Source organism: Echiichthys vipera (genome assembly GCF_963691815.1).
Source record: "Echiichthys vipera genome assembly, chromosome: 7".
Classification (NCBI taxonomy): domain Eukaryota; kingdom Metazoa; phylum Chordata; class Actinopteri; order Perciformes; family Trachinidae; genus Echiichthys; species Echiichthys vipera.
This window is the reverse complement of record NC_139832.1, coordinates 6,153,300-6,179,518: the sequence shown is the minus strand read 5'-3', so window position 1 is coordinate 6,179,518 and position 26,219 is coordinate 6,153,300. Positions and strand designations below refer to the sequence as shown.

The 26,219-nt window shown below is 40.8% G+C and overlaps 3 protein-coding genes across 3 annotated transcripts; 1 reads left to right on the top strand and 2 right to left on the bottom strand.

Moving 5' to 3' along the window:
* Window positions 1-377: 377 nt before the first annotated feature.
* On the bottom strand, window positions 378-3,135 carry uqcc6 (ubiquinol-cytochrome c reductase complex assembly factor 6). The gene is made up of 3 exons (XM_083917529.1): window positions 3,023-3,135; window positions 1,352-1,471; window positions 378-876 (listed from the first exon to the last, which is right to left on the bottom strand). Exons 2-3 carry the CDS (start codon window positions 1,457-1,459, stop codon window positions 754-756), a joined length of 231 nt encoding a protein of 76 aa, XP_083773655.1. The 5' UTR covers window positions 1,460-1,471; window positions 3,023-3,135; the 3' UTR covers window positions 378-753.
* Window positions 3,136-4,738: 1,603 nt separating this feature from the next.
* On the top strand, window positions 4,739-17,353 carry LOC310949063 (uncharacterized protein). The gene is made up of 19 exons (XM_083916396.1): window positions 4,739-5,126; window positions 6,137-6,462; window positions 6,548-6,747; window positions 6,939-7,008; window positions 7,935-8,070; window positions 8,611-8,693; window positions 8,798-8,892; window positions 8,970-9,141; window positions 9,237-9,327; window positions 13,121-13,192; window positions 14,177-14,343; window positions 14,673-15,001; window positions 15,096-15,165; window positions 15,324-15,459; window positions 15,687-15,769; window positions 15,867-15,961; window positions 16,261-16,432; window positions 16,614-16,766; window positions 17,204-17,353. The coding sequence occupies exons 1-19, from the start codon at window positions 5,017-5,019 to the stop codon at window positions 17,326-17,328; spliced, it is 2,685 nt and encodes an 894-aa protein (XP_083772522.1). The 5' UTR covers window positions 4,739-5,016; the 3' UTR covers window positions 17,329-17,353.
* A 2,692-nt stretch (window positions 17,354-20,045) lies between these two features.
* Window positions 20,046-25,466, bottom strand: LOC310949915 (patatin-like phospholipase domain-containing protein 2). Its single transcript, XM_083917528.1, has 9 exons — window positions 25,172-25,466; window positions 22,892-23,124; window positions 22,691-22,756; window positions 21,741-21,950; window positions 20,998-21,058; window positions 20,708-20,911; window positions 20,478-20,592; window positions 20,320-20,377; window positions 20,046-20,183 (listed from the first exon to the last, which is right to left on the bottom strand). Exons 1-9 carry the CDS (start codon window positions 25,377-25,379, stop codon window positions 20,145-20,147), a joined length of 1,194 nt encoding a protein of 397 aa, XP_083773654.1. The 5' UTR covers window positions 25,380-25,466; the 3' UTR covers window positions 20,046-20,144.
* Between the last annotated feature and the right edge of the window lie 753 nt (window positions 25,467-26,219).

The following is a 26,219-nucleotide window of genomic DNA, read 5'->3' as shown; positions in this document are numbered from 1 at the left end:
AAACACAGTTGAAGTTACAGTATCACAGATTTCAAATCTGGTGACAAATAATGATCTATTCTTCATTAGGGCTTCATTATTGATCAATTGTTTAATCTTTTTGTGAATAACTGATAAGTCGTTTATGCGATAAATACTTTAAAATGTACACCACAAGTTCCTCAAATCTAAAGGTGATGTTTTGATGTTGCTTCTTTTGTCTGACCGGTCCAATACGATGTAGAGAAAAACACAACGTCTCACACTTTTCAGAAGATGGAAAACAATAAGCCTTCTGCATGTTTGTCAGTATTTCCATATAAAGCACTAATGACAAAGCTTTAATATGATAGTTTTTATTTCAAATGAATGTTGTCTGCTTGAGTTAACACAATAAAAATGTGTTGAACATCATTATTTCATGACCCATGTGTTCCTCTCATTAACATATATTATGTATATATATATGTATATATATATATATATATATATATATATATATATATACATATATGTATTAGATGCAAAGACATTCAAAGAGGATAGAGATGTCTTAACAAATCATCTTGTTCCAGAGAAGATCCTGCAGCAAGACGCCAACAGCGTGATATTTAATCCACACTAGTTTTCTCCATTAGAAGAAACCATCAAACACAGACAATATCCATTTGCAGATGTCCCAGAAACAGATGTTACTCCCACGTAGCGGTCTCAAAAGTGGGACATAGTCAGTCTGATTGAGTGTACTTCACACAGAAGGAGTGTAGCTCCATGTCAGTCCACCTTCTGGTGTGCTTTAAGGTGCTGTAACGCAGCTGCAGCAGCTTCTTCTCTGACTTTGTGGCCCAGCAGCTCTGTCCTTAGCTCCCCAGGCTTAGGTGGGGTATCTGGTATAGTCTGAAAGAGAAAACACCAGTGAGCATTGTTCACACACACTTAAACATTGGACCTGTTTGGTTGGGTGATGCATTTTTTAATACCCATGTAGGCCTGCTACTATAACTACTTTTGCTGGGTGATAAACTGTCCCAGAATTTATTGCGAGAAGCGATAATATTGCCGGATTGAGACCATTTTCCACTGATAAAATGAGAATGGCATAATAATGCAAGTACACCCTTTCAAATATCATTCATTCATTCATTCATCTTTAACCCCTTGTCCCTGTCGTGTCGCAGGTGGCTGGAGCCGTTCCCAGCTGACATCGGGCGTGAGGCTTTCGCTTTCAGCCTCGATTTAAATAACTAGTGAAAGATTTTTTGTGTTCATAACCCTGAAAATTATCATAATAATTGCTTGAATGCTTCCTGACATGTTGCATAGTACATAACAGGCAGGTCCCTGTGAACTAAAGGATAATTCAGTCCCTCACCAGATCAGGTAGGTAATACTGGTGGACGACTTGTGCTCCTGCAAACATGGACAGGATACTGGCGGTCAGCATCCTCACGTACCGAGACCAAGACACACCGGCCGGCATCCTCGCAGACTTCTGAGAAAGAAAAGAGAGGAAAGAAATCATCAACTGGAATCTACATCAAATAAAATCACAGCTTAAAACACGTCTCAACACAGAACTTCCACCATATCCACCTTGAGTTTATTGACCTACGAGTTGAACACCTTAATTTTTACTATTTATACATTTGTTGTGTTGCTATTATCTATGTTTTTGTTCATTTTGGTGTCTTTCAAGGTGCCAACTGATAAAATGTATTATTATTATTACTATAATGATTTTTGTCTGCTCTACTTTTTCCATTTGGTGGTCAAAAATGACTTTAAAACATTTTCTTGCTTTATAAAAACTGCTTTTGTCTGTTCAAAATGTACAAGAATGCCTCATTATTAGACAGTACATGATAACTAGAGGCAAATCAAAGAGAGGCATGTGATAGAGAGTTTAAAGCTGATCTCCATTGGTTTGCATTATTAAAAATATGGAAAAAGCTGAATATATTAAAATGTGTGAAAGGCAGAAAAAAGTTGAAGGTGAGCATTAATGAGCTGAAGGAGCTGCACATTTAGTTGAATGTTTTTATAGCTGAAAGTATAAAGCAGCAACAGACGACTGAAAAATGTAAAGAAAAAGTAGGAATAATAATAATAATAATAATAATAATAAAGACACGAGTAACATATGCTTTGAAAGCATTTCCACCAATGATTACTCTGTGAACACTGTGATGGTTTTATCTGCAGTGTGTGTGTGTGTGTGTGTGTGTGTGTGTGTGTGTGTGTGTGTGTGTGTGTGTGTGTGTATGTGTGTGTGTATGCGTGTGTGTGTGTGTGTTAATGTTATAGTTTTAAAGCTTAAGTAAAGTTGACTATTTTAATTTCATTAAAATAAGAATCAGAATCAGAAATACTAAAAATATAATAATAATAGTGGGAAATAATTTTTGCTACAAAACTCCAGATATACAAACAATATATACAAATAGTATTATTAATAATAATATGATATTAACATATATGAGAAAAAACGCGAATATAAATATATAAAACTATATGAAATATTAGATTTAAATCTACAGAAATGAATATTTAAAGTAGTAAAATATAAACAAGATCAAAAATACCACACTGAATGATAATGACCTCAAACTCTATGTATTTAGTTTTGACATGAATATATTAACATATTTTGTTTGACTGCAGTATTACAACACAACATGTTCTCATTTTATACCTTTTAATACATTATCCTACATTTATGGTGCATTCACCCCCTCAGTGCAGCCTTTCCTTTAAACACATGATCTAATTGATGCACTTTTTATATTTTTACATCTTTATATTCACTGAAGATATTTTAGCACGCATACTAACACGTTTCGTTATCCTTGTGTGATAATAAAGTCTTATATCTATATATGTATATATATATTACATGCAGGCTTCTGTATATAACTGAACCTGCACAGGAACCTTCAGCCTGGTCCTGATGTAACAGCTACCAGAGCTAAAACCATGAAAAACAGCCCATTGTGACACAAACACAAACACAAATTAACGCACGCTGACGCCGGTGAGACCTTACCTTGTCTATTTCACTGTGACTTCAACAGAATAACGCAATATGAAGCTAATATCCACCATTATAAACCAAAGTGACGCTGCGTGTCATTGGGGAAACACAGGCAGGTCATGCTGTGGAGCTGACACAGAGATGATGTGTGAGCGCACAGAGCTCTCCCTCTGCCTGTGTTTACTGATACCAACAACAATAACGTCGTCTCTGTGCTTTTAAGGCTCTGCTTTTGTAAATGTATTGTTTGAGGTGGGTTGTAATTGCTTCATAAGCTTTAAATTAACTTTATATTCCACCATTTTGAGGCTGTTTCGTAAAATAGCCTCTCTACCTCACATCTAACATGAGTAGGTCTTTGTTGAACCTTAGACACAAACTTTGTGCTACAAAGTCTTTTTTTAACTTCTATTGTTGTCAAAGTTTAAGACACGTACATTAGGGAAGATGAAAAAAAACATAATAATGCGCTGAATAATCGGGGAGGTTCATATATTGACTTTTCACCACTTGTGGTCCTTTTTTAAATAGTGGAGTGATGCGTCTTACTAACAATGCTATCTTTGGCTGCTACCTTCGTCTACAGTGTAAATTCGTGCTGGTGTTTTCATACAAGCGAGATCTACAGCCATCTAGCGGTGGTTTGATGAAAAACGTATTAAAACAGATGCAAAATCACTAAAAACAGATGCCAAATCACTATAAATAGATGCAAAATGACTAAAACAGATACAAAATGTATGAAAACAGATGCAAAATCACTATAATAAGATGCAAAATGACTAAAAACAGATGCCAAATCACAATGAATAGATGCAAAATGACTAAAACAGATACAAAATGTATGAACACAGATGCAAAATGACTTTAAACCGATGCCAAATCATTATAAATAGATGCAAAATGACTTAAACAGATACAAAATGTATGAACACAGATGCAAAATCAATTCAATACGATTTTATTTATAGTGCCAAATCATAACAATAGCTATCTCAGGACACTTTACAGAGTAGGTAAAGACCACACTCTACATCACTGTACATGATTCAAAATTATGAAAGCAGATGCAAAATGTATGAAAACCGATGCAAATGACTAAAACAGATGCAAAACGTATGAAAACAGATGCAAATGACTGAAAACAGATACAAAATCACTAATAATAGAGGCAAAATGACTAAAAAAAGACGCAAAATGTATGAAATCAGATGCAAAATGACTACAAATAGATGCAAATTGACAAAAACGGATGTAAAATGACTAAAAACAGATGGAAAATGAATAACACAGATGGAAAATGACTAAAACAGATGTAAAAGGACTAAAAACAGATGCAAAATGTATGAAAACAGATGCAAAATGACTATAAATAGATGCAAAATCACTCCAAATAGATGCGAAATGACTAAAAACAGACGAAGAATGACTAAAAATAGATGTAGAATGACTTAAAAAAGCTGCAAAATGACTCAAACAGATGCAAAATGCATAAAGACAGGCGCAAAATGACTATAAACCGATGCAGAGCATGCATAATCTCTTGACCAAATATACTGTTTTAATTAATAGTTAAATCTGTACTTTATTGATCGTTGTGCAGTGTGAACAAAACATCCTAAATGATTAATTAGTTGGACCCGTGCAGTGAAACCTCCCCGCCAGCAGGGGGCGGTACATTTTCACTGAGCCTGCGCAAAAAAAAAAAAAAAAAAAAAGAAAGGAAATGTTGAGCGTTTTAAATGGTCTTTGTTTTGGGTGGACTCCCAGCCCCCCGTCTGATTATTTGAGAACTAAAGAACAAAAATGTACGACAGGTACGTTAGTCTGCTCACGCACCTTTACGTCTGGTTAGTGTAAAAGGTCCCTCGCGGTTTCCAGGCGGCGGTAGGACTGCGTAATGTCTTCCATCTTCCTGTAGCAGCGAGCGTCCGTCTTCTTTTGTGCCAGCCAATGCACCGTGTGTGCTCCCGTCTCCACACAGCCCGCATCTCCACTGTGCATTGATGCATTTGGCAGCAGAGCGAATGTTAATGTATTCAGATAAGTCAACAGTTAAGATGGAAGAAAACCAGTATACATCATTGACGATTCCCACGGATTATTTTCAGCAGTGGTGAGTTGGAGGTTGGATGTTGGAGGTGGAGGTTGGAGGTGGAGGTGGTGGCAGGTCACGGGGAAACTTCTCATGTTCTCTCCTCTTCATTGTCATGCATGAGATGGAGATCAGCAAGCAGCATCTGACACCTGACATCATGCATACCTGTGTACTTTACATTTGGGCTGACAGCAAGTGATAGTTGAATTATTAATGATAATAACCATGTGATTAAAAACGCGTCATTTAAGTGGGACAGTGATTAACAGCTTTAATCAGAAGTAACCTGAGTTATTATTCATGTTTGTAACAATACATGCAATTAACTGACACATGCAATCACCACTGAATTACACATGTATAATGTTATTGCATTATTTGTAGTCTGTAATTGATTTGACCAGTTTTAAAAGTGATATTTCTACAATGTTTATCGTGTTCCTACTTTATCCAGCAGTTATTACGCCATCACTTGCGACAGGCTTCCTAAATACACCTGCAGTGGCTCTTACTCAGCACATTTGCCAGCTGTAGGATCACGAACACGGCCGTCAAAAGAAACCCTACCACACGTTCGACCTGTAGTTGGCTTCAGATCAGTCTAGTCGCAATGTTTTTTGCGAGTCTTCTCACTTGTTTGTGTATCTTCATTCCATTCTAGCGAGCCGTGTTACCTGAGCGCGCAACAAAAAGGTGTCAAAAGACCCGTTATTGTTCTAGGATAGATCTGCAAAACCAACCAAACTTGGAGCTTGACTTACAAACTCTACACTGAATGAAATGCAGAGAATACAGACAGGTGTATATCAGCGCATGTGTGTTTGTATTTATTGTGTGTTGTAAGTTCGCCTCACCCACCTCTTCACGCACCCCATCGAGCACCAGACATAATTTGTCCTTTCTTGCCGCGTCTGGGTCCTTTTTTTTTGTTTTCTTCTTTTGTTCACCAACCTTTTCTTCTTCTCTTTAACCCCTTTCTTCCTCCTCTTCCTCCTCTCTTCTTCTCTCGTGCATCCCCACTTTTCTAGGTACCAGTCCAGCCAGCAGCACCCGGAGGCGCAGTATGTGATGCCGTATCACAACACGGGCCATTACGCAGAAGGTCCCAGAGATGATCTGGTCATGGCTGAGCTGTCCGTCCACCGGGAACCGTCTGCGCACCAGGAACCTTTTTACCAGAACTATAACCCGCCAGCTCAAAATCACTACCAGGAGCTGACCTGCCAGCCCAGCGTCAGGGAGCAGCAGCAGCAGCAGCATCCCGCACACCTGCCCCACCCTCAGCATCAACACACAATACAGCAGCAGGAGTCGAGTGTTCAGCACCAACCTCAACCTGCTGGTCCGCCTCAAGGTATGAATGAAGGTGTTGATCAAAGTAATTCTCTTCCACACCCCAACAGTTTGTTTAAGGAGCTTTTATCTCCTCTTTTTGCTAGCTGCGACGCCGGTGAAGAAGAAGAGAGGCCGGCCTCCTAAGCATCAGGCGGAGGAGGGGAAGTCGCAGGAGGAGGAGAATGAGATCGAGGCCGCCAAAAAAGCCAAGAGGGCTCTCAACCGCTTCAACGGCATGTCAGTGGCTGATGTCATGGCCAAAACCCTACCAGACGTTATTACCTACAATCTTGACATTTTGATAGTGAGTTATTTACCGGAGGATTATTAACCATTTATGTTTTACTTGTGAATAAGTAATGCTGCCAACCGTACAAAAAAAAAAAGATTTTTTCACACAGACACAATGTGTCTTTGTTGCAGGGTTTCAGTCACACGAAAAACTGTAATTTTCACGTCTGTTGCCATGGTAACACATTCATGTTTCTCCCTCAGATTGGAATTAACCCAGGACTATTGTCAGCCTTCAAAGGACGCCATTACCCAAACCCAGGGAACCATTTCTGTATGTTGGAATCACTTTCATTACTCACTACAGGGAACGCGCATATTTCACTCTTAACGGCTTCTACCCCGTTGGACCCACCCTGGGACCGTCGTTACAAAAACTCGTTATGCAACTCGAAATTGTTCAAACTGGTGATTTAAAATGCAAGTAAAGATCCCAAAAGGCATCACACTGAACTACAAAGATATTTTGTCAGATTAATGTAACTTTTGTTTTGTGTGCAGCCTAAAAAATGGTGTCTTGGGTTTGAATATTTCACTCAGTACAGATGTAATGTAGCTTCAGCCATTTACTGCAACAAGCAGACAACAGAGTGGGACACACACGTACATCTTTCATGAATCTAAGAATATTTGTTATCACACTGTTTCTAAACTATAGTAGGCACACAATTGTTGTTCTGCTAATGCAGCCAAACACATTTGATACTAGTGCTGTCATTCACTTTACCTGAACCTCCGCAGGTCCAGTATCAGCAAAGCACATACTTTTAAAACCTAAAGAAGAAAATGCTTAAAAACAAATTGGTGTCAGGATGAAATACATATTTAAATATATATACAGCTATGAGGGTTGTGGGGTTTTTGTGAGTTACTTGCTGACTAACCGGCTGAACATTTAGAGAAAGGCTTTTAAATTGTGAGTTTCATTATTTATAACTGACACCATTTGACAATTTCAACTTTAATTTAAAGCGTGTTAAAGATTTAGAGAGTATGATATTGTCAAAGTTGTGATTTTCTTTGAAAGAAGAGGTGATGTATTTACTTGCATACTGGGAGACTGTACTTTTTATGAGATCATCAATCACATTTCAAGACAATGACGAAGTAGCAATACCTTTTACTGTGTCCTGTAGATAAAGTGCAGCTACGGTAACTGTGAATGTCCTTGATTCTATGAAAAACTTTGTTCCTTTCCAGGGAAATGTCTGTTTCTTGCTGGTCTAACTGACGAGCAGCTAAACTACATGCACGACCAAAGCCTGCCGGAGAAATATAGCATCGGCTTCACCAACATGGTAGAGAGGACCACACCTGGCAGCAAGGACCTCTCCAGGTGAATTAGAAAAACTCATTGATCTCACACTGTCCGTCCGTACCGTGCCCCGTGCTTTAGGGTACTTGTCCGACCTTTTTCTATGTCCGAACAGGTGCACATGAAATGATGTCACAACAGCCGTAGGCCTCGTGCTCGTACACATGCGCATGCTCATGCATGTACATGTGCAAAACGTGCTTTACAAAAGCCCACCTCTCCCAAACGGGCTGTGGCCGGCAAGTGTACCACACCTAGACGCACTCACACTGGTCAAACGAACCAGACTTTAGCCGTGAAACGTGCTTGGTCACCGTACGGATGGACAGTGTGAGTGCGCCCTTAAGTTCATAGAAATACTGTTTAACTTTGAAAGTGTTATCTACACTCACACAATAGTAATTCTAGTCGGTGTTTCTATACAGAAAGTTTCAGTGCAACAGCAGACTAAGATTGACTTTATCTAACAAGTGAGGGCTTTCTGGGTAAAAATCACCTGATGTATTCCAGTGTGAAACAAACATCGATAACAGTTATTCTGGTTTTATGTTTTTATCCCAGTAAGGAGATCCGCGAAGGAGGTCGACAGTTACTTGACAAGCTGCAGAAGTACAAACCATTAATAGCAGCTTTTAATGGAAAAGGTACAGTTATTAAAACACTGAAACTCCTTAACTGTAAGTCTATAAATGGCTTATTCATAAAGACACTGTGTAAGTTTAACAGTAACAGTGTTGTTCATGTTCAGGTATTTATGAAATCTTCTGCAAAGAGACCTTTGGAGTGAAGGCAAAGAACCTCGACTTTGGCCTACAGCCTTACAAGATCCCAGAAACCGAGACGGTACGTTGAGCCGGATTACTCTTAAAATATACTCCACAACACAGAAGACAATCCTCATAGCATATTTCCTGTCATAGGTGTGCTACTTGATGCCGTCATCAAGTCCCCGCTGCGCCCAGTTTCCCCGTGCGCAGGATAAGGTACATTTCTACATCAAGCTGAAGGAACTGCGAGACCAGATGAAAGGCCTGGCACCCAAGCAGGAGGTGGAAGAGACGCAGTACTTGTTTGATCTACAGCTAGCTAAAGGTAAACATTACATTTTCCTCCAGCTGTATATTTTTATACACATATTTATGTCTCAGATAAAGATCTAACTCCTCGATGTTGCCTTTGTTCCGCAGAGGACGCTAAGAGGATGGCAATCAAAGAAGAGCAGGTGGATCCAGAGTACGAGAGCTGTAGTGGGCATGGTGACGTGAGGCAAAGCAGCAAGTCCTCCAACTAAAAGAGGCTGAGAAGAGGAGAAAGAAACAGGCCTGTCTGCAGTAGCACACAGGTAGTGTCACGACCATGTAGTTCTAATCATGTTTAGTTGGAACTAGATGGAATTGGACTTAGCTGCAGGTGCATTTACTGCAGCTGTACATAATTACTCCAAACCACTGTGACTGATTATATATCTAAAGCAATTTTGACGTCTGATGATTTTCATACAACTATGACATGAAATAAACCAATGACCTCATCCATCCCGGGAGTAAAGATAGATTTGTCAGTCTAAATAACACTTTTATGCACACAGAATGCAAACATCACCTTTGTTTGTTTACAAAAACACTACACAGGGCACCTCTAAGTTTACATAATCCGCAGTAAATGACAGAAAACAATAAAACGTTGACAATGTCAAGAAAAATATATTTTGGGGGATTTCTAAAACATTAAATAAATCGCTGAGGTATTGCCCTCGTATATTGGTTAATGGTTTATAAATGCCCTCTGCAAGCAGCACAATCAATCTCTTTGGTTTGTACTGTGGTATCTTGCAGAACTGGACATAGTAGGCCAGTCAGCGGACACCAAGACACGGACCCACTGCAGCTGGAGACGGTCGCTCCACAGATACCAGATATCAGCTGTACTAGTAGCATAATGCATCATTGAGGGTAAGATACCCTCTAATGACACCACGAGAAAAGAGGACTCACACAGTTTCCTGAGGCCTCGCAATGTGACGCACAAGGGAGAAAGTGCCCACAACGGTTACATTTTCTAACTCTCAAGCAGACTGTGCATGTTTTTGGTGTTATTTTCTATCACTATTTATTGCATTTTGTATGGTACGTGTGTCCAGTGACTTATTTTTGTATTTTGAAAGAATGACATTTTATGATTTATCAGCTGTATAAATAGGTAATTGTACTCTGGAGTTTCTAACCTGTAATTACAGAGTTATTAAATCACTTCTAAAGCTGGTGCTTTTATCGTCTCATTATTTAAAGCATTCATGTGAAACTGTAATACATAACCTATGACGCAAGAAAGCAGAAAGAATGATTAATGATTCTTCTTGAGTGTCAAGTCAGGTTTTAAGAACTCCTCGACAAAAGCAGGAAAGTGTGCTTATTGTGATGGTTCACTCGCTTATTGACATGTTTTCTTTCCCAGCAGCTGTATATTAAATACAAAGATGCATGGTTTAAATTAAGTGTATAGCTGCAGACAAGTGCTAGAAAGAAATCCTGGCATCAAAATCTCAGTGACACATGGTTTTTAAATCATTCCATTTTACAATGGGGCGGCAGTAGCTCAGTCCGTAGGTGACTTGGCTGGGAATCAGTGGGTCGCCGGTTCGAGTGTGTGGACCATGAGTGGAGCGTGGACTGGTTTGCCGGAGAGGCACCGAACCCTCAACTGCTCGGGGCACTGCACACTGGCAGCCCCCTCACTCCAACATCCCTCCATTAATTGCATGTATATAGGTCCTGTCTGTGCATGTGTGTATAACATGAATAACAATAATAGAGTGGAAAAATCGAATTTCCCCGTTGCAGGACTAATAAAGGAATTCTTCTTCTAATATGTACAGGGAAACTGTTTTGTTGAATACAACCATTTATGAACCTTGGCTACATTAAAACATATTATTTAGATGCTTGAACACAGTACAATATGGAAATAATTTAGGCCTTTAAAAACAACTATACATCTGATTTTAAAAAGCTCAGTTTAGTAAGTTGTGTCCTCATATTTTCTGCTTTAAAAGAAAACTACAAACACCAGTGATGTCTTATCAGGTTGTATTCATTTATTTTTGCACAACCCTGTTTGTAACACGGGTTAAGTCCTCAAAGAGGAAATACAAATCAATAAAGTTGGGAACCTTTGGGCTGTGTAAGGAAACAAAAATGTTGAAAGTCTGAAACCAACTCCATAAGTGGAATAAATGTTATCAAGAGATATTTATTGTCATTGTTTTTCAGGACAACGAAACACAGTTTTAAGTACTGGCAATATAAATAGCGAAATTTAAAATAGTAAGATAATAAAATCAAGATAAATATATGTATATACCTGTATATATACATGTATATTATAGTATACACAATGAGGTGTTACAAATGCTACTATGTAATGTATAATTATTTTCCTTACTTCGTCCTGTTAAAGGCAAAAACAAAACACTGAAATAACCCTGTGATCTGCGTAATTTTTTAATTATTTTGCATTATAGTGCAGTAGTATTTATACTTATGTGGTGTGCAGTAGTCTGCAATACTAATAACTGCACCAAGCTGCAAACAGGACCCTTTAAACAGCGTCATAGCCGCTCAGCCAATAGAAAACAAGGCTCACAGAGTTTAAAAGTCGAGCAGCGCATACCAACGCTGAAATAGGGGCGTACCGTTTTGTTTGTTTATCGATTTTATTTTGTAGATCACACTACAAACTCCACATTTAAACATGTTCATTTAATAAAAGACAATGATATTTAAATAATCTAATATGTGTCCCCTTGAGTCATTTTTCTTCTTGAAAGTCAAAACTTTTTCTTTCATTTTGCACCCATGCGTTTTTGACTTGGTATCGCCCGGTGTCAAAGTTGACCCGGCAGGGCTGTCATGTCTTTGTTGCCTCTGCTGAACCTCCTGATGTTGTGAATAGAAGACCGGGACTAATGGAAAAATAACAATTATACGTTCAAAAAATCGCTATTTGAAACCTTACCCATAAAAGGTACGTGTACGCTTTTAAATACTGGTGAATTGTGTGTAATTTCTTTGCGAGGAACGTCAGTAGAAGCGAAATCATTCATCCATGCTAAGTTAGCTCAACAGCTAGCCGTGGGCTAGCATTAGCTGCACTTGTGGCACTCATACTACTGGATTGATTTTAACAATAACATCCACACTGACCCGGAATATGAAACAAATACGATAGAAATTAGATATGTGCGAACTCGTACCTTTACCCTTTAGCAGTTTGTCCTAAAAGAGTATTTAATAACTGTCATAACTTGGTTTGCATTCGGGTTTAGCTTGTAAGTTAGCATCACGTTAGCCAGGGAAGAAGGTGCAGGTGTTCCTGGTAGATTGGTGTTTAGAGCAGAGATCTTCAACAGGGGATCCTCAGAGTTACTGCAGTTTGATAATATTTTCTAATAAATACATTTACACAACCTTGATGAAAGGCTTACTGGCTTAAAGACGAGTTAGCCACTAAGGTAGGCATGCACATATGCAACTGAGCTGCAGGATTCAGTGTGCCTTCCAAATGTATGTTTAACATCAACATTTGATGTATGAATATGTTAATAATGATCATGGAAATATCTTAGTATTGTATGTGCCATAAAAAGCTGTGTGCATAAGCTTTAGGCAGCTCTAGCTGTTAGGCCCAATTTAATATGCAACTCAATTAAATACAGTATTTGTAGTAGGGGGTGCTTCGTCTCTGTTTCAGCTCAGGGATCTTTGGCCTAAAACGTTAAAGACTCCTGGTCTATGTTATCTACTGTTGTTACAGCACTACTGCTCGCAAAAAAGGGCCTGCATAGAGTGTTTAAAATGTGTTTCATTGTGTAATGCTCCATTTAAGTTATCCCTTTGTTGGTATTGTTTATGTCATGGTTTATCTTTTGTTGCCAACTCCACAGTTTGTCATCAATGCCCTGGCACATGCATTCAGTTTCATACACTGCCAGACTCTTAATTAATATGCTTAAACCTCATGTGCACCACCTAGCTGTGTTTCCTCAATATTGATATTGATTTATTTGATAAAGTCAAACCACCCAAAAGATGGAAGACAAGCTGAATGGATTCCCTGTTGTCTCCCCGGAGTATCTTCAACAGTGGTGAGTCTCCCTCCTCACCACAATGTGGCCTCACATGAATCAGATTAGATCTGCAAACCTCTGAATGGCAAAGTGGGATGAAAATGAAATGAAGCATGTGCGCCCCTTTTGACTTTTGTTTTATCATTGTTTTCATAATGTACCATTGGGTTTTGAACCGTGAATGATGGGTTACAGTGCTGCTGGGTGTATTGTTTTGTTATAGCTTGATGGCAGTTTACTTTGGTTTAATACAAAGAGAACAAAGGTGGAATGATATTTTCCCTTAATATGACGTAAAGCTTTGTTAAAGTCTCTTTTTGATTCAATAACCTTTTGTTGATCAGGAACTAACAATCTGGGTTTCCCATGTGGTGTGCGTAGAATTAGGTGAAGGTATTTCATTCCTAGACATGCACAGTTCCACATTTTCAGAACTGATATACACTCAAGCTAATTAGGTCCACCTTGCTAAAATTGATGCATACTTACAACAGATGTGCAATAAATTCTACCTCCATTAATGTTTGTTTTTTAGTTGAAACTGTTTTAAAGAGGTGTTGCGTAAACTTTATGGTCATTTTGAAGGTTGTTATTTGGGAGACGAAGAAGTGTTTCCAGTCTGTAGTTCACCCTCATGGACATAAAGCTCCATTAACATCTCTCTAAAATGCCTCCGGCTAAATGTACTTGCCGGTTTATTAAGAGTTATAATGAGGGAAGATATCCTACATGAGTATTAACTGACTCTTAACACTTGTAGGAGAGTGCATCAGTTATGTTTATTCAGTTATCAAACTTAATTATGCATCATGACTGTGTAACACTCAAATACAGAAAAGAAACTCCACAAAAAAGCACACATTTCCTAAACTGTGCGGTTACATTACACACTGGTCGAACTCAGCTTCAAACCTGCAGCACACGCTCCTGCCATTTCAGTTGTTGTGTTAAACCCCCCCCTCCCCTCCTTTTTTTGTCTTTATAAATGATTCTTCCTCATAGGGTTCAGTCTGCACAGCAGTTTCAAGCTCTCCAGGCCCAATATTCAGGCAACAACCACTACCACCAGTCTCACTACCCGGAGGGGCCGGCAGGAGAGCCAGCCATGGCAAACATGGCTTATCCAGAACCCATGATGGAGCAGCAGGAACCAGCCGACCTGCAAAAACGTACTATGATCCCCCTTTAACAACATAACTGTATATAGATCAGCTGGTTCTGGGTCAGCTCCCAGATTTATTTTTCTAAGTGTTGACTCAGTGTGCCAACATTAGGTCTGCATAAATGATAAGATCTGAGGAAAGTTTTGTAATACTGCATGACATTAGCTGAATTATTTGAGTAGTATCGTGGTTTGATATGCTTCAGGGACTTTAAATGGATCAATCTTCAGGCCCAGTAAGATATAGAGGGAGTCTGTCAGCAGTTCAAAAAGGTAAAAGGGCCCGGTGAAGGTTCAGGCAGTTTCTGATGTCACCTCTCTGAACTTCTCTTGTAGCCCCGGCAAAAAAGAGAGGCAGAGCAGCTCAACCCAAGGAACCCAAGGCTCCCAAACCACCCAAAGTGCCCAAGGCACCAAAGGCACCAAAGGCTCCAAAGCCGCCAAAGGCTCCAAAGCCACCTAAGGACCCAAATGCACCTAAAGCCAAACCTGGTCCTAAGCCCAAGAAGGCCGCTGAGGCTCAAGCAGATGGCAAGCAAGAGAAGATCGACGAGAGCTTCAAGAAGGTGAAGAGGAAAATTGACCGCTTCAAGGGAATGTCTGAGGAGGAAGTCATGAAAAAAACTCTACCAGACCTGCTGGATTACAACCTGGACTATGTCATTGTAAGATTGCCCTTCAACTGTTTAAAGAGTGGAGCCAAACAACAAGCAGGAATGAGTTTGGGTTTGTTAGCTTTAAAAACATGTTTCTTTCCAGATTGGTATCAATCCAGGACTTATGGCAGCTTTCATCGGGCGGTGGTTTCCAGGTCCTGGAAATCATTTTTGTAAGTTGTCTGATAAAAATGATTTTGATCCTGTGATCCTGAACTATCTTTGCAAGACCCTGCTTAAGTGTTAGACCGTGAGAGTGAGGACTAAGCAGGGTGCAGTAAAGTTTCAGTTATCCAGAGAGACGAATGACTTGGTGTCTTTAACATTTCAGGGAAATGCCTGTTTCTGTCTGGATTTACCGAGGAGCAACTCAACCACATGAGTGACACCACTCTGCCTACCAAGTACAAAATGGGCTTCACCAACATGGTGGCCAGAGCAACACCAGGGAGCAAAGACCTCTCAACGTAAGCCTATAGTCTGTTGGAAAAAACATGTATGACACATCAGTGGCATCGCTCACCAACAGGATTGATGAAAATCGACATTTGGGGCAAAGAGGGGCATCTGGAGTTGTGTTGGATGAGTGAACAGGAATCAGAATGGCTGTCTGTGTTCGGCTTTGCTTTGAGAGCAACATTTTATTGTAACACTGTTTCGTAACCTATTTTTTCTTTTGTTTTCGTCTCAACAGTAAAGAGTTACGTGAAGGAGGCAAAATTCTTGTAGAGAAGCTGAAGAAGTTCAAGCCTCTTATCGCTGTTTTTAATGGAAAATGTAAGCGCTCTTCCACTACAGGGCAGTACACTTGCAATCAAATTACTTGTTTAAGTGAATTAAAGTAATGTTTTTGTTTTTCTCCCCCTCCCTCAAGGCATCTATGAAATGTTCTGCAGAGAGATGTTCGGTAAAAAACCAAAGAAACTTGATTTTGGTTTGCAGCCACACAAGATCCCTGAATGTGACGTGGTGAGCACCCGGCTGCTTTGTTAGCCTTGTTTTACAAATTAATACCTCAAAATGTATTTATTTTCTACATTTTTGGGTCAAGTCTGATCTGTTTAGTAAAACGAATACATCAGTACTTGATACCAGTTGTATTGGGCACCGATGGGGTGAAAATGGCCTCTCCAAAGGGCTGATTGCTCGTCATCTAAAGTATTTGCTGTTCTTTAGATTTGAAGCAGTTTCATAAACAAAGTGAGTTAAGAAAGCCATTCTTTAAATGGTACCACAATACCTGTCTGACAATTGTCCCCCCTCCACAGGCTCTGTATCTTATGCCCTCATCCAGCGCTCGTTGTGCTCAGTTCCCTCGCGCTCAGGACAAAGTCCACTTCTACATCAAACTGAGGGAGCTCAGAGATCAGCTGAAGGGCATCCAAAAAAGCACTGAGATTGAGGAGGTTCAGTACTCATTTGACCTGGGTCTGGCGAAGGGTAAGCATGGAAAAAATCAAAGTTACCCATTTTTAACCACTAAGTGGCAGTTCAAATATTTTTCAATAACAATACTAGGAAGTAGTAGCATCATTGGCTTGATACCCTGTGCATTTTAGAACATCTTTAGTACAGTCTTTAGTTTGATATCGACTTCTATTTTATTTTTTTACATCAACAGAGGATGCCAAGAGGATGGCGATAAAGGAGGAGGCTTACGATCCTGGTTATGAAGATGCCTACGGTGGAGCGTACGCAGAGAGAGGACCTGAAGAGGGTCCAGCTGAAAGCCAGACCAACGGTCACTGTACATTCTCAACTGCAGAAAACACAGGTAAAACAAACACAAGTGTATTCCACTCTTCACATTTGATTAAATCCATGATAAAAGTTTAATAATAAAACACTAAATTGTAGTAATACAATGTTTATTGGGCATCATCCTCGCATTGATGCACCCATTTGAAGCATATATAACCAGCCAAAAGGCTACTTGTTCAAATTTTACCAGCCACTCAATAGATCACCATTGTCTCTTTGGCTCATAAGAGAAGCAAAACTACCAGGTCCAGGTCACGGTCATGCCCGTGAGACACGAGTCTGCGTGGAGCCATGCAGACTGCTGCTTAGATTAAAATGAGAGCGTGTGATGTGAGATTAAAAAATGAGTCTGACACTCGTGGTCTTGAAACAGGCTGTTACTGTATCCTCGCTCTAGAGGTGCTATTATCCTCAGCACAGGGCTTGAGTCTGCGTGTTGTCTCTCCGCAGAAGGAGCACAAGAGGCGACCACGTCACAAATACCAGGCCAGCTACCCGACGGACAGTGGATGACCCAGTCTTTTGCAGATCAGATCCCAGACATCAGCGGCGGACCAAAGGAGGCCGGCGTATAAGGAAAAGACTCCTGTTGTCAGGTTTTAGATAGTTTCTTTTTCCTTTTTATTAGTGTCCGATTGGAATATACACAAATAGATGGACTTTTTTTTTAGAGAATTGGCAGAATATACTTTCTGCACGACTTATTTTGTTTGTGGTCTTGTATTCATGTATGATCATCTTCAAGGCAGTCTTTTTAAATATGTGAAATCAGGGACTTGACAATGACGCTCGACTGTCCTCGGAGAAGGTCAGATATTTAAACGTTTGTTTTGCCTTTGTACTGTACTGTACCTTACTGCACTGTGATGCAGTAAGTGTGGACATCCATGTCTACTGTTCTGACAGTAGATAAAACCCCGGGTGGTTGTTTTATAAGCATGATTGATCAGCCTATACGATCCTCTATGTGGACTGAGGATTTCGCTAGCATTAATGTTTTACAATCACGGTGCTATGAACTGACCACGATGCAAAGTGATCACTCGTCATGTATGTTAGAGATTCCACAGAGGGAATCCCTGGCACGCCTTTCAATATACTGTTACAGGTCATATTTGAATCTTTTATCATCACTTTTATTGCTTTAGGACTTTTAGAATTATGTTTTGTATGTTTATGAAAATGTCATTCACAAGGAATTTTATGAAGCGTTCGACCATTAAAATGTCTTGATGATGCTTTTCCTACATTATTGGATGACCTTTAAGTCATTTTAAGTGTCAAACAGCCTCATGGGTCAACTTAGAGTACAGTGCTCAGTACTCAGACAGAGACTAGTACATCCCAAAGACAGAACACCACACACCCACAAAAGCAATCTGGTTTAGGCTGTCCAATGCAACGAGGAATGCAAAGATCTTTACATTGGAGAAACAAAACAACCACTGCATAAACGCACGGCCCAACACAGGAGAGCTAACTCCTTAGGCCTGGACTCCGCTGTCCACTTACATCTCAAGGAGAAAGCCCACTCCTTTGAGGACAACAATGTCCAAATCCTGGACAGAGAGGACAGATGGTCAGATGCGTACATGAACTGATGGAGCCTCTTGGATGAGAGGTGAAACATCCTCCTAGACAAATAACCAAGTCCAGTTGCTTTTGACTGAAATTTCTTTGAGGAGAGTACCGTGATGTGATTAATTTTCTAGAGAATATATAATAGAAAACAGTAGAAAATGGTGACCAACACAGGATTTCACAGTAACATGGTTCTCACCTTTGACCACCAAGGTGCTTTAGCGGAGGTAATTAACATGTTTGACAATGTTAAACACAATTTCACTATCTTTATCTTATCTTATGACCAAACTACCTGACTATACATATATTTAATGAGACACTTTGCTCTATTTCATGGGGCTGGAGTGCTTTTAAACACAAATTCGTAGAATCCCTGATCAGATCACTGCACTCGCAGACTTGCATGACTTCATGGCCGTGTTCCTGGAAAGTCTGCGAGTGCTGAGGGTTGTCCAAATCCACAATTCGTCCAGTCCACAAGGGGCCTAAAGTGGACTTTGGAGTCTACTCAGGGTTGCAGACTTTACTGATTTAATTCCCCATAATTTAATGTAATACGGACATGATGTTTTTCCAGTTGACAACTACGAAAGAATAACCTAAGTTTACTTGAATCAATTAGAAATAATTTCCACCACAACATGGTACAGGAATATGTACAGGAACAGGCTATAGAGATAATCAAAATGCATTTAATATTGCAGCATGCCCTTTAAAGGCTGTGCAGTGTAATGCCTAATATATCGGCTCAGAAAAATCCCCGACAACAGGTAAGTTCTGCAGTTTCCACAGCAAAGGGTAAAACTTGACTTGAGGCCCATCTATTAGCGACTCTACCATTTCTTGCCCTCGCAGACTTGACGTAATGACAGTGAACACAACGTCACAGTACGTACACGTGAAGTCCACGAGGGCTCAGTCTGCATCTTTGACGGTGGACATTTGGAGTGAGCCTTCCTGCTTCTGGTCCTCATCAATGAGGTCAAAGTCAGCAGCAAGTGAAGATTTCTGTGCCTCAAGAACTCTCCGGCAGCATCACATAAGAGCTTCTTACTGCCCTGCTATACAACAGACAGAACTGTACACTTGCAACTCAGATACGAGCTGGATAAAAAAACAACAACATTCAAATCCAAATCTAAACATAAATGAAATATTGCAAAAGCTTGTATGACATCCTAATAAACTCACATCCTCCTGTGAAAATGTTCCTGTAACAGACCACAGAGGAGCCATATCACTGAATGCAGAGTTCAGTTTGGATGAAACCAAATATTTGCAATGAAATAGCTGCATTTATCACTTAACCATGGAACTTTGCTTTGGTTTTCTTGTCAACTCCTGACCAAATGATGTCTCTGAAACAATTTATGCACTGCCTTCAAAATACTGTTCATTCCACACCATTTAGGCCTGTTAACTTTGACTAAGGTCAGGGTTCATTACTTTTTATCAGTATGATAACTTGGGAAATTAGATCAAGCTTTGGTCAGTCCAAACAAGTATTTCTTCTCCTACACTGTAGTGTTAAGGGATCATAAATAAATATTAATTTAGCTTCTCTTATGGCTGATTGTTGTAACATTTTTCGGCCTGGTTTATGGTTGATGAAGTGTCCGTTTACTCCTGTGATTTAAAGGAACCCTAACGTGCATTGTGTGTGTATTGGAGGTGCAGAAGTTGGATGTGCAGAAAAAGGTGCGGTCCAGGTTACCGTCACTGTCCCAATGAAGAGTCTTTTGAGTTTAGGATGATTGTCGAGGTCAGAGGTTTAAAGTCTTAGTTTCCTCCCGTCTGGGTTCTGAGGTTAGACGACCTGCTGCTGCAGCGCTGCTCTTGAAACGCACTGGAGAATGCAAAAATGAGAAAAGAATAGCATTCGGATAAGTAGGGATCTTGCAATTGCATTATCTATTCTATCTAAAAATAATAATTAATTACCATATCAGATTAAAATGATCTGTTTGATAAACTGCACACACCTGTTGCGGTCCTTGCCTCCACTCTTCTGCCGTCGACGTCCAGAGTAAAAATATCACGCTGTCACAAAAGAGCACCAGAGCATGAGTGTAAAAAAAATCTAAGGGATACCACTAACTGTTGTTGGTCCAAAGTTCATTGCACGATCAAACCACTTTACCTCTTGGTGAGTAAGAAGGTCAGCAGGTACACAACCGCTTTCACTGAAAGGAGCCTGGTGAGCAGAGACCACCGGGAGTCGCCGTCATTACGGTCCCTGCATGCCTCACACAGCACTGACACACACGCACGCACACATACACACACACACAGCTGATCTTGTGAGCATGACTTTTTGTCTCATCTGCTTATTGTTAAAATCGTCTCTGTATCTGTTTATCTATCTCTTACCTCTCTTGATGCCAGCTGGAAGGTTCTTTATGACTTCGAGGTCCAGCCACCAATGATCTCCCTGAGGACAGTTTTGTCTATTCAGCAGGGTCTTTTCTGTCTCTTCTGCTCGAGCCACGTCCGCCATCGGCTCACAGCAAGTGGGTTTGACTGTGTCCATCTCCACCATCAGACTAGGGGGAAGACACCGTGGTCCCAGCAGATCTATAACAGACAGATTTAGTCTTCACTACATTGTGTGAACCAGAAAAACTCAAAGTCATGTGGAGGATGAAGGTGGCGGCGCTCACCTCTCTCTCTGAGGAAATGAAGAGCGTCCATGTAGCCGTTGTGACAGATCTCAGCCAGCTTCTGTCAAGAACAAAAGAGAGAGAACGACTTAGGCATCTGAAGATTTATTTTTCTTTTACACTGAGTACATTCATTTTGGTCTGACAGAGATATCGTTCCTCTTAAAAACATGTTAAGGGGAACAGTGGTTGGAGCAGTCGCCCCATGTAAAGAGGCTGAAGGTCCTCGAGGCAGCTGCCGCGGGTTCGACTTCGACCTGGGATCTTGCTGCTTGTCTCCCCCTCTCTGTCTCACCCCATTTCCTGTCTATCCTACGAATCTAAAAAAACTTCCCAAAAAAACATGCTTTAGAATTACCACCTTGTGGTTGTTCCTCCGCCAAAAAGTCTAGTTTACAGTTTACATCCAAACTGTCCAGACATAACATTTGCAGTGAAGACCTTAAAGGAAGTGAATGAAAATGTCATTTTATTAAACGTATTGAAACCAATTCAGTGTCCAACCTAATGTCTCCCCTTCTGTTCTTGGGTTATGGCGCTGAATATTGGACAGAAACATTGTGACGTCACGGTAAAGTTGACCTTTTGGATATAAAGTGTCATCAGTTCATCGCTCTATCCCAGCGTAGGAATTCTTAAGTCATGCGTTTGTGAGGTCACAGTGACCTTTGACCTCAAAGATGTACGGACGGACAGATGTATGTACGGACGGTCAACCCGAGAACATAATAAACACCACGTACCTCCAGTCTGGGAGGGAGGAAGGACGTACAGACCCGATGCACGTTGCCCGTGTTGACCTGGATGCTTACGTTGCCGTAGTGCACCTCGAAGAAGTTGAACGTGCCCTCTCTGGGGCAGATGTCGCTCTCGCCGGAGAACGGGGCCACGGTGACGGTGTTTCTCTGCTCAAACAGAGGCATGTTGTTGCTCAGGGCTCCGTCCATATAGTGCTGAGGAGAAAGAGAAAGGATTGAATGTAGACGGCAGTCAAACTCCGTCCCCTCCCTGCTGAACGCATACAAGAGGCATGTTTAGTGCTACAATGGACATGGATAGTAAAGACCTATTTGTTCAGTGCATATTACTTAATTTTTAGTGTGATTTCCTCTATCCCTGTGTATTTTCCATTTAACTATGACTTTAAAGCTTCAGTAGGGAGAAAAATAACAGTAAGAAAAAAGCTTGGGCTGTCCCATTGGCTCTTCTCATCTCATCATATTTGATTTCTCCTCCGTCCTCCTGTCTGTGACCCGGAAATTGTTCTCCACCATGTTGAAGGATTGCTAAAATGCATCTTGCTCCTCAAGAGGGGGCTTCCTGGAGGAGCTATGAACGAGGATGCACAGGTGTGTGGCACCCGTGATGTACGTACAGGAAAAAAAGGCAAACCACGGCAGCCGGGCAACACATTATTTTTAACTGGCGTTGCTTTAAAGAAGGGGCAGCTCTTTCATCCTGTTAATGCTACAAAAATGTTCATACCCCACTGTGGCCGTGTTGTAAAAATGCCCAGAAGTTTCCTTCTCCGTGCACCGTGAAGCAGGTAAAGCTGTACCAGAAATCCCTACTGAGATTTTTTACAGTGAAGTATTAAAAAAAAAAATCTGATTAAAGGGGCTTTAAAGTAAAATCATATTGTATAACCATTTCCTTCTAATCCTCTCACAAAAACTTCAGCATATCTACTCACCACTCCACGGTAGGAAGGTGGAATGAAACCACAGTAAACAGGGAAGAAACAGCTGCACATCAGAGCCTGCGGAAGGTGGAGAACGCAGAACAAACCTTCAGATATAAGACCCTCAGCTCAACGGCAGTGACAGATGATGTGAAACGAGACCAGGCTTCAGGCTTCATAACCATTTCAGTCCGTCTCTCTCCTCCGTTCTACCTGAATGAGCTCCTCTCTGCTGTCAAACTCCGACACCAAAACGTTCCTCCCATCAGCCAGTCTGGTGAGGGACACGCAGAGTTTTCCAGAGGCGCGAAGGTGGGCGTCCGCGGGGAGCTTCTCCAGCAGGGACTCCTGGACTGTCCGCTGCAGGCTGAAGGTCGGGTGGAAAACACCCAGAGTGTGTTTTCTGGCCTCTTTCGCCACGGTCAAAACATCCGCACACATCTGCTCTGAGGAGGACAATGAAGCAAAAACAGTGTTATTTTCTTTATTTTCTTTATTATTAACATTTAACATTTAACAGAATTACATGGTGGAGTGGTGGTTAGCCCTGTTGCCTCACAGCAAGAGGGTTCCTGGTTTGAATCCCGGCTGGGACCCTTCTGTGTGGAGTTTGCATGTTCTCTCCGTGTCTGCGTGGGTTCTCTCCGGGTTCTCCGGCTATGTGCCCTGCGATAGACTGTACCCCACCTCACGCCCGATGTCAGCTGGGATCGGCTCCAGCTGCCCCGCGACCCCGACAGGGACAAGCGGTTGAAGGTGAATGAATGAATGAATGTTGTCTTGATGAGCTGCAAAATGCATTCTGGGTAATGTAGGAGATCAATGACTCTTTGAGACATTGGTTTCTTATCTCACCAGTCTTTCCTTGTTGTTGCTTTATTTCTGTCTACTTACAATGTAGGGTTGTTGTTCATTCATCATTCATCTTCAACCGCTTGTCCCAATCGGGGTCGCGGGGGGCTACACCCTGCACAGGACGCCAGTCTATCGCAGGGCACATAGAGACGAACAGAGACAGACAACCATTCACACCTACGGGCAATTTTAGAGTCATCAATGATCCGAACACATACATGTCTTTGGACCTTGGGAGGAAACCGGAGAACCCGGAGAAAACCCACGCAGACACGGGGAGAACATGCAAACTCCACACAGAAGGGCCCCAGCCGGGATTCAAACCAGGAACCCTCTCGCTGTGAGGCGACAGTGCTAACCACCACCCCACCGTGTCGCCCACAGGTTGTTGTTACATTATCAAAATAGGTGGGAAATAAAAATTAAATACATGCTGTTTTTTGCTCTTACTTTTAAAGTTGTGTGTGTGTTTGTGAGACTTTGACTTAGACTTTATTGATCCCTTCGGTATGATTCCCGCAAAGAATTTGGATTTCCAGCAGCTTACAAAAACACTTGTGTAAAAAATAAGGAGGTATAAAAAAATACAGTAAAAGATAAACAATAAACCTAGATAAATATGGAAAGTAAACACTACACAGTAAACAATAAACTCTGATAAATAAAGATAACATATACAGGACTGTGGTTGGCATTGTGTTATATATAGTGGATGAAAGACATTAGGAGAAATTAGCAGTTCAATTCAATTATTGCACTTAAGTAGTGGATTAAGTTGTTGCATGAAACAAAGGAAGAAGGGTATCCAGGTGTGTATGAGCAGTTTATTAATTGCACAGTGAGTGAATGAGTGTAACAGGTGTTTTTCTTTGCTTTTAACCTCTGTGTGACCTCTGGAATTTGCTCTCCCTATTGCCTGTGTGTGCGTGTGTGTGTGTGTGTGTGTGTGTGTGTGTGTGTGTGTGTGTGTGTGTGTGTGTGTGTGTGTGTGTGTGTGTGTGTGTGTGTGTGTGTGTGTGTGTGTGTGTGTGTGTGTGTGTGTGTGTGTGTGTGTGTGTGTGTGTGTGTGTGTGTGTGTGTGTATGTGTGTGTGTGTGTGTGTGTGTGTGTGTCATGAACCTGCTGCCAAGTATGATGTTTACTCCGAGCATCAATAACAGCACTCGCTCTCAGATAACATATCCCTGAACTTTCTGAATGGCCCAGTTACTACGGGAAGAGAGTTCATGACATACTAGAGCAGAGAACAATGAACTGTGACCTCAAAGTGTATAGTAAGTTATTGATAATACACTGAATTACAGTTGATACATTATCATTATTGTTATTCATCATTCATTCATTCATTATTATTATTAGCAATGTTACTAAAAGTAATAATAATGATTATTATTATAATTAATGATGAAATCCAGTTAAGTATCCTAATTATCCAAATCAATCATTATCCAAATTATTCTTATTCTTCCTTTCTTTGTTAGTGTAATTGACCTGATCTCATTGTAAATAAGGTTTCCCCTCAAAGACCTTGAGTATAACGGTTAAATGCATTAATCTAGAGATCTAATCATCAGGATACCCAATAAAAGTCATGAACCATGTCCATTTGAGTGCGTTTGCAGTGTAAAGTAAACTCACCGATGGGAATCCCAACAGTCAGAGCTGCAGCCACGAGACAACCGGACGACGCTCCGCAGATCTTGGAGGCTCCATGAACCAGCTGCGGGACCAGCTCCAGGATACAGCTCAGCGCTCCCAGGTAGTAAATACTCCTGAATCCACAGCCTGCAAAAGAGATGTTCCACTCCTCGTCCCAGTTAAACATCTTCTTCTGTGAGGTCTCCATCAGCTCCAAACTCCAGAGTTCATCTGGTGCATTTGGATTCCTTTCAGTGTTCACTACGATGTAAACACTGTCTTATCTCCATTACACGCACAGGTGAAACGGGCAGCGCTGTGGTCGCTATTGCACAACTTACAAGGCTCGAATGTCACATGCTTCAAAACAGAAAACAAGTGGCTATCACCTCACTTCCCAAGTGTAATTATAGGTCAGCTGCAGGACATGTGATGCTGTTTCCATAACTTACTTTCATAACCAACAACACTAACAGGGTGTTCATTACAGGAGGGGGAAAAGGAGGGACAGCATTCTGATTCAGAGCGATTTCTCACTGTTTTGATAACTGATTATTCATTTTGAGTCATTTCTTTAAGAAATTCTCTGATTCCAGCATCTTAAATGTGATTATTTTGTGGTTTCTTTCCTCCTCTGTGACAGTAAACTGAATATCTTTGAGGTGTAGGAAGAACAACACATTTGAGGACGACATCTTGAGGTTTGGGGAAACACTGATCGACATTTTTCGCTATTTTTCGGACGTTTCCGAGACCAAACAACTTATTGATTAACCGAGTAAATGCTCTGCAAAATAATAATAGTTAGTTGCAGCCCTTGTTTTCACATTGACTTTTGTTTATTTTGTAGGATGATTGGTGCATTACATTATGAGTATATTAGTAGAAGTTGATAAATATAACTTGCCTGATCTCATCTCATCTCATCTCATCTTCAACCTCTTATCCGGGGTCAGGTCACGGGCGCAGCAGCTTTAGCAGGGGACCCCAAACTTCCCTTTCCTGGGCCACATTAACCAGCTCTAACTGGGGGATCCCGAGGCGTTCC

Excerpts from the sequence above, each read along its gene's own strand:
- uqcc6 (XM_083917529.1), bottom strand. The coding sequence starts at position 1,459 with ATGCCGGCCGGTGTGTCTTGGTCTCGGTACGTGAGGATGCTGACCGCC. Across the intron at positions 877-1,351 it reads AGTATTACCTACCTGATCTG|ACTATACCAGATACCCCACC; the intron begins GTGAGGGACTGA and ends TTTCTCTTTCAG.
- LOC310949915 (XM_083917528.1), bottom strand. The coding sequence starts at position 25,379 with ATGGAGACCTCACAGAAGAAGATGTTTAACTGGGACGAGGAGTGGAAC. Across the intron at positions 23,125-25,171 it reads GACTGTTGGGATTCCCATCG|AGCAGATGTGTGCGGATGTT; the intron begins GTGAGTTTACTT and ends TGTCCTCCTCAG. Across the intron at positions 20,912-20,997 it reads TCATTTCCTCAGAGAGAGAG|ATCTGCTGGGACCACGGTGT; the intron begins GTGAGCGCCGCC and ends TGTCTGTTATAG.
- LOC310949063 (XM_083916396.1), top strand. The coding sequence starts at position 5,017 with ATGCATTTGGCAGCAGAGCGAATGTTAATGTATTCAGATAAGTCAACA. Across the intron at positions 6,748-6,938 it reads ACAATCTTGACATTTTGATA|ATTGGAATTAACCCAGGACT; the intron begins GTGAGTTATTTA and ends TTTCTCCCTCAG. Across the intron at positions 8,071-8,610 it reads GGCAGCAAGGACCTCTCCAG|TAAGGAGATCCGCGAAGGAG; the intron begins GTGAATTAGAAA and ends TTTTTATCCCAG.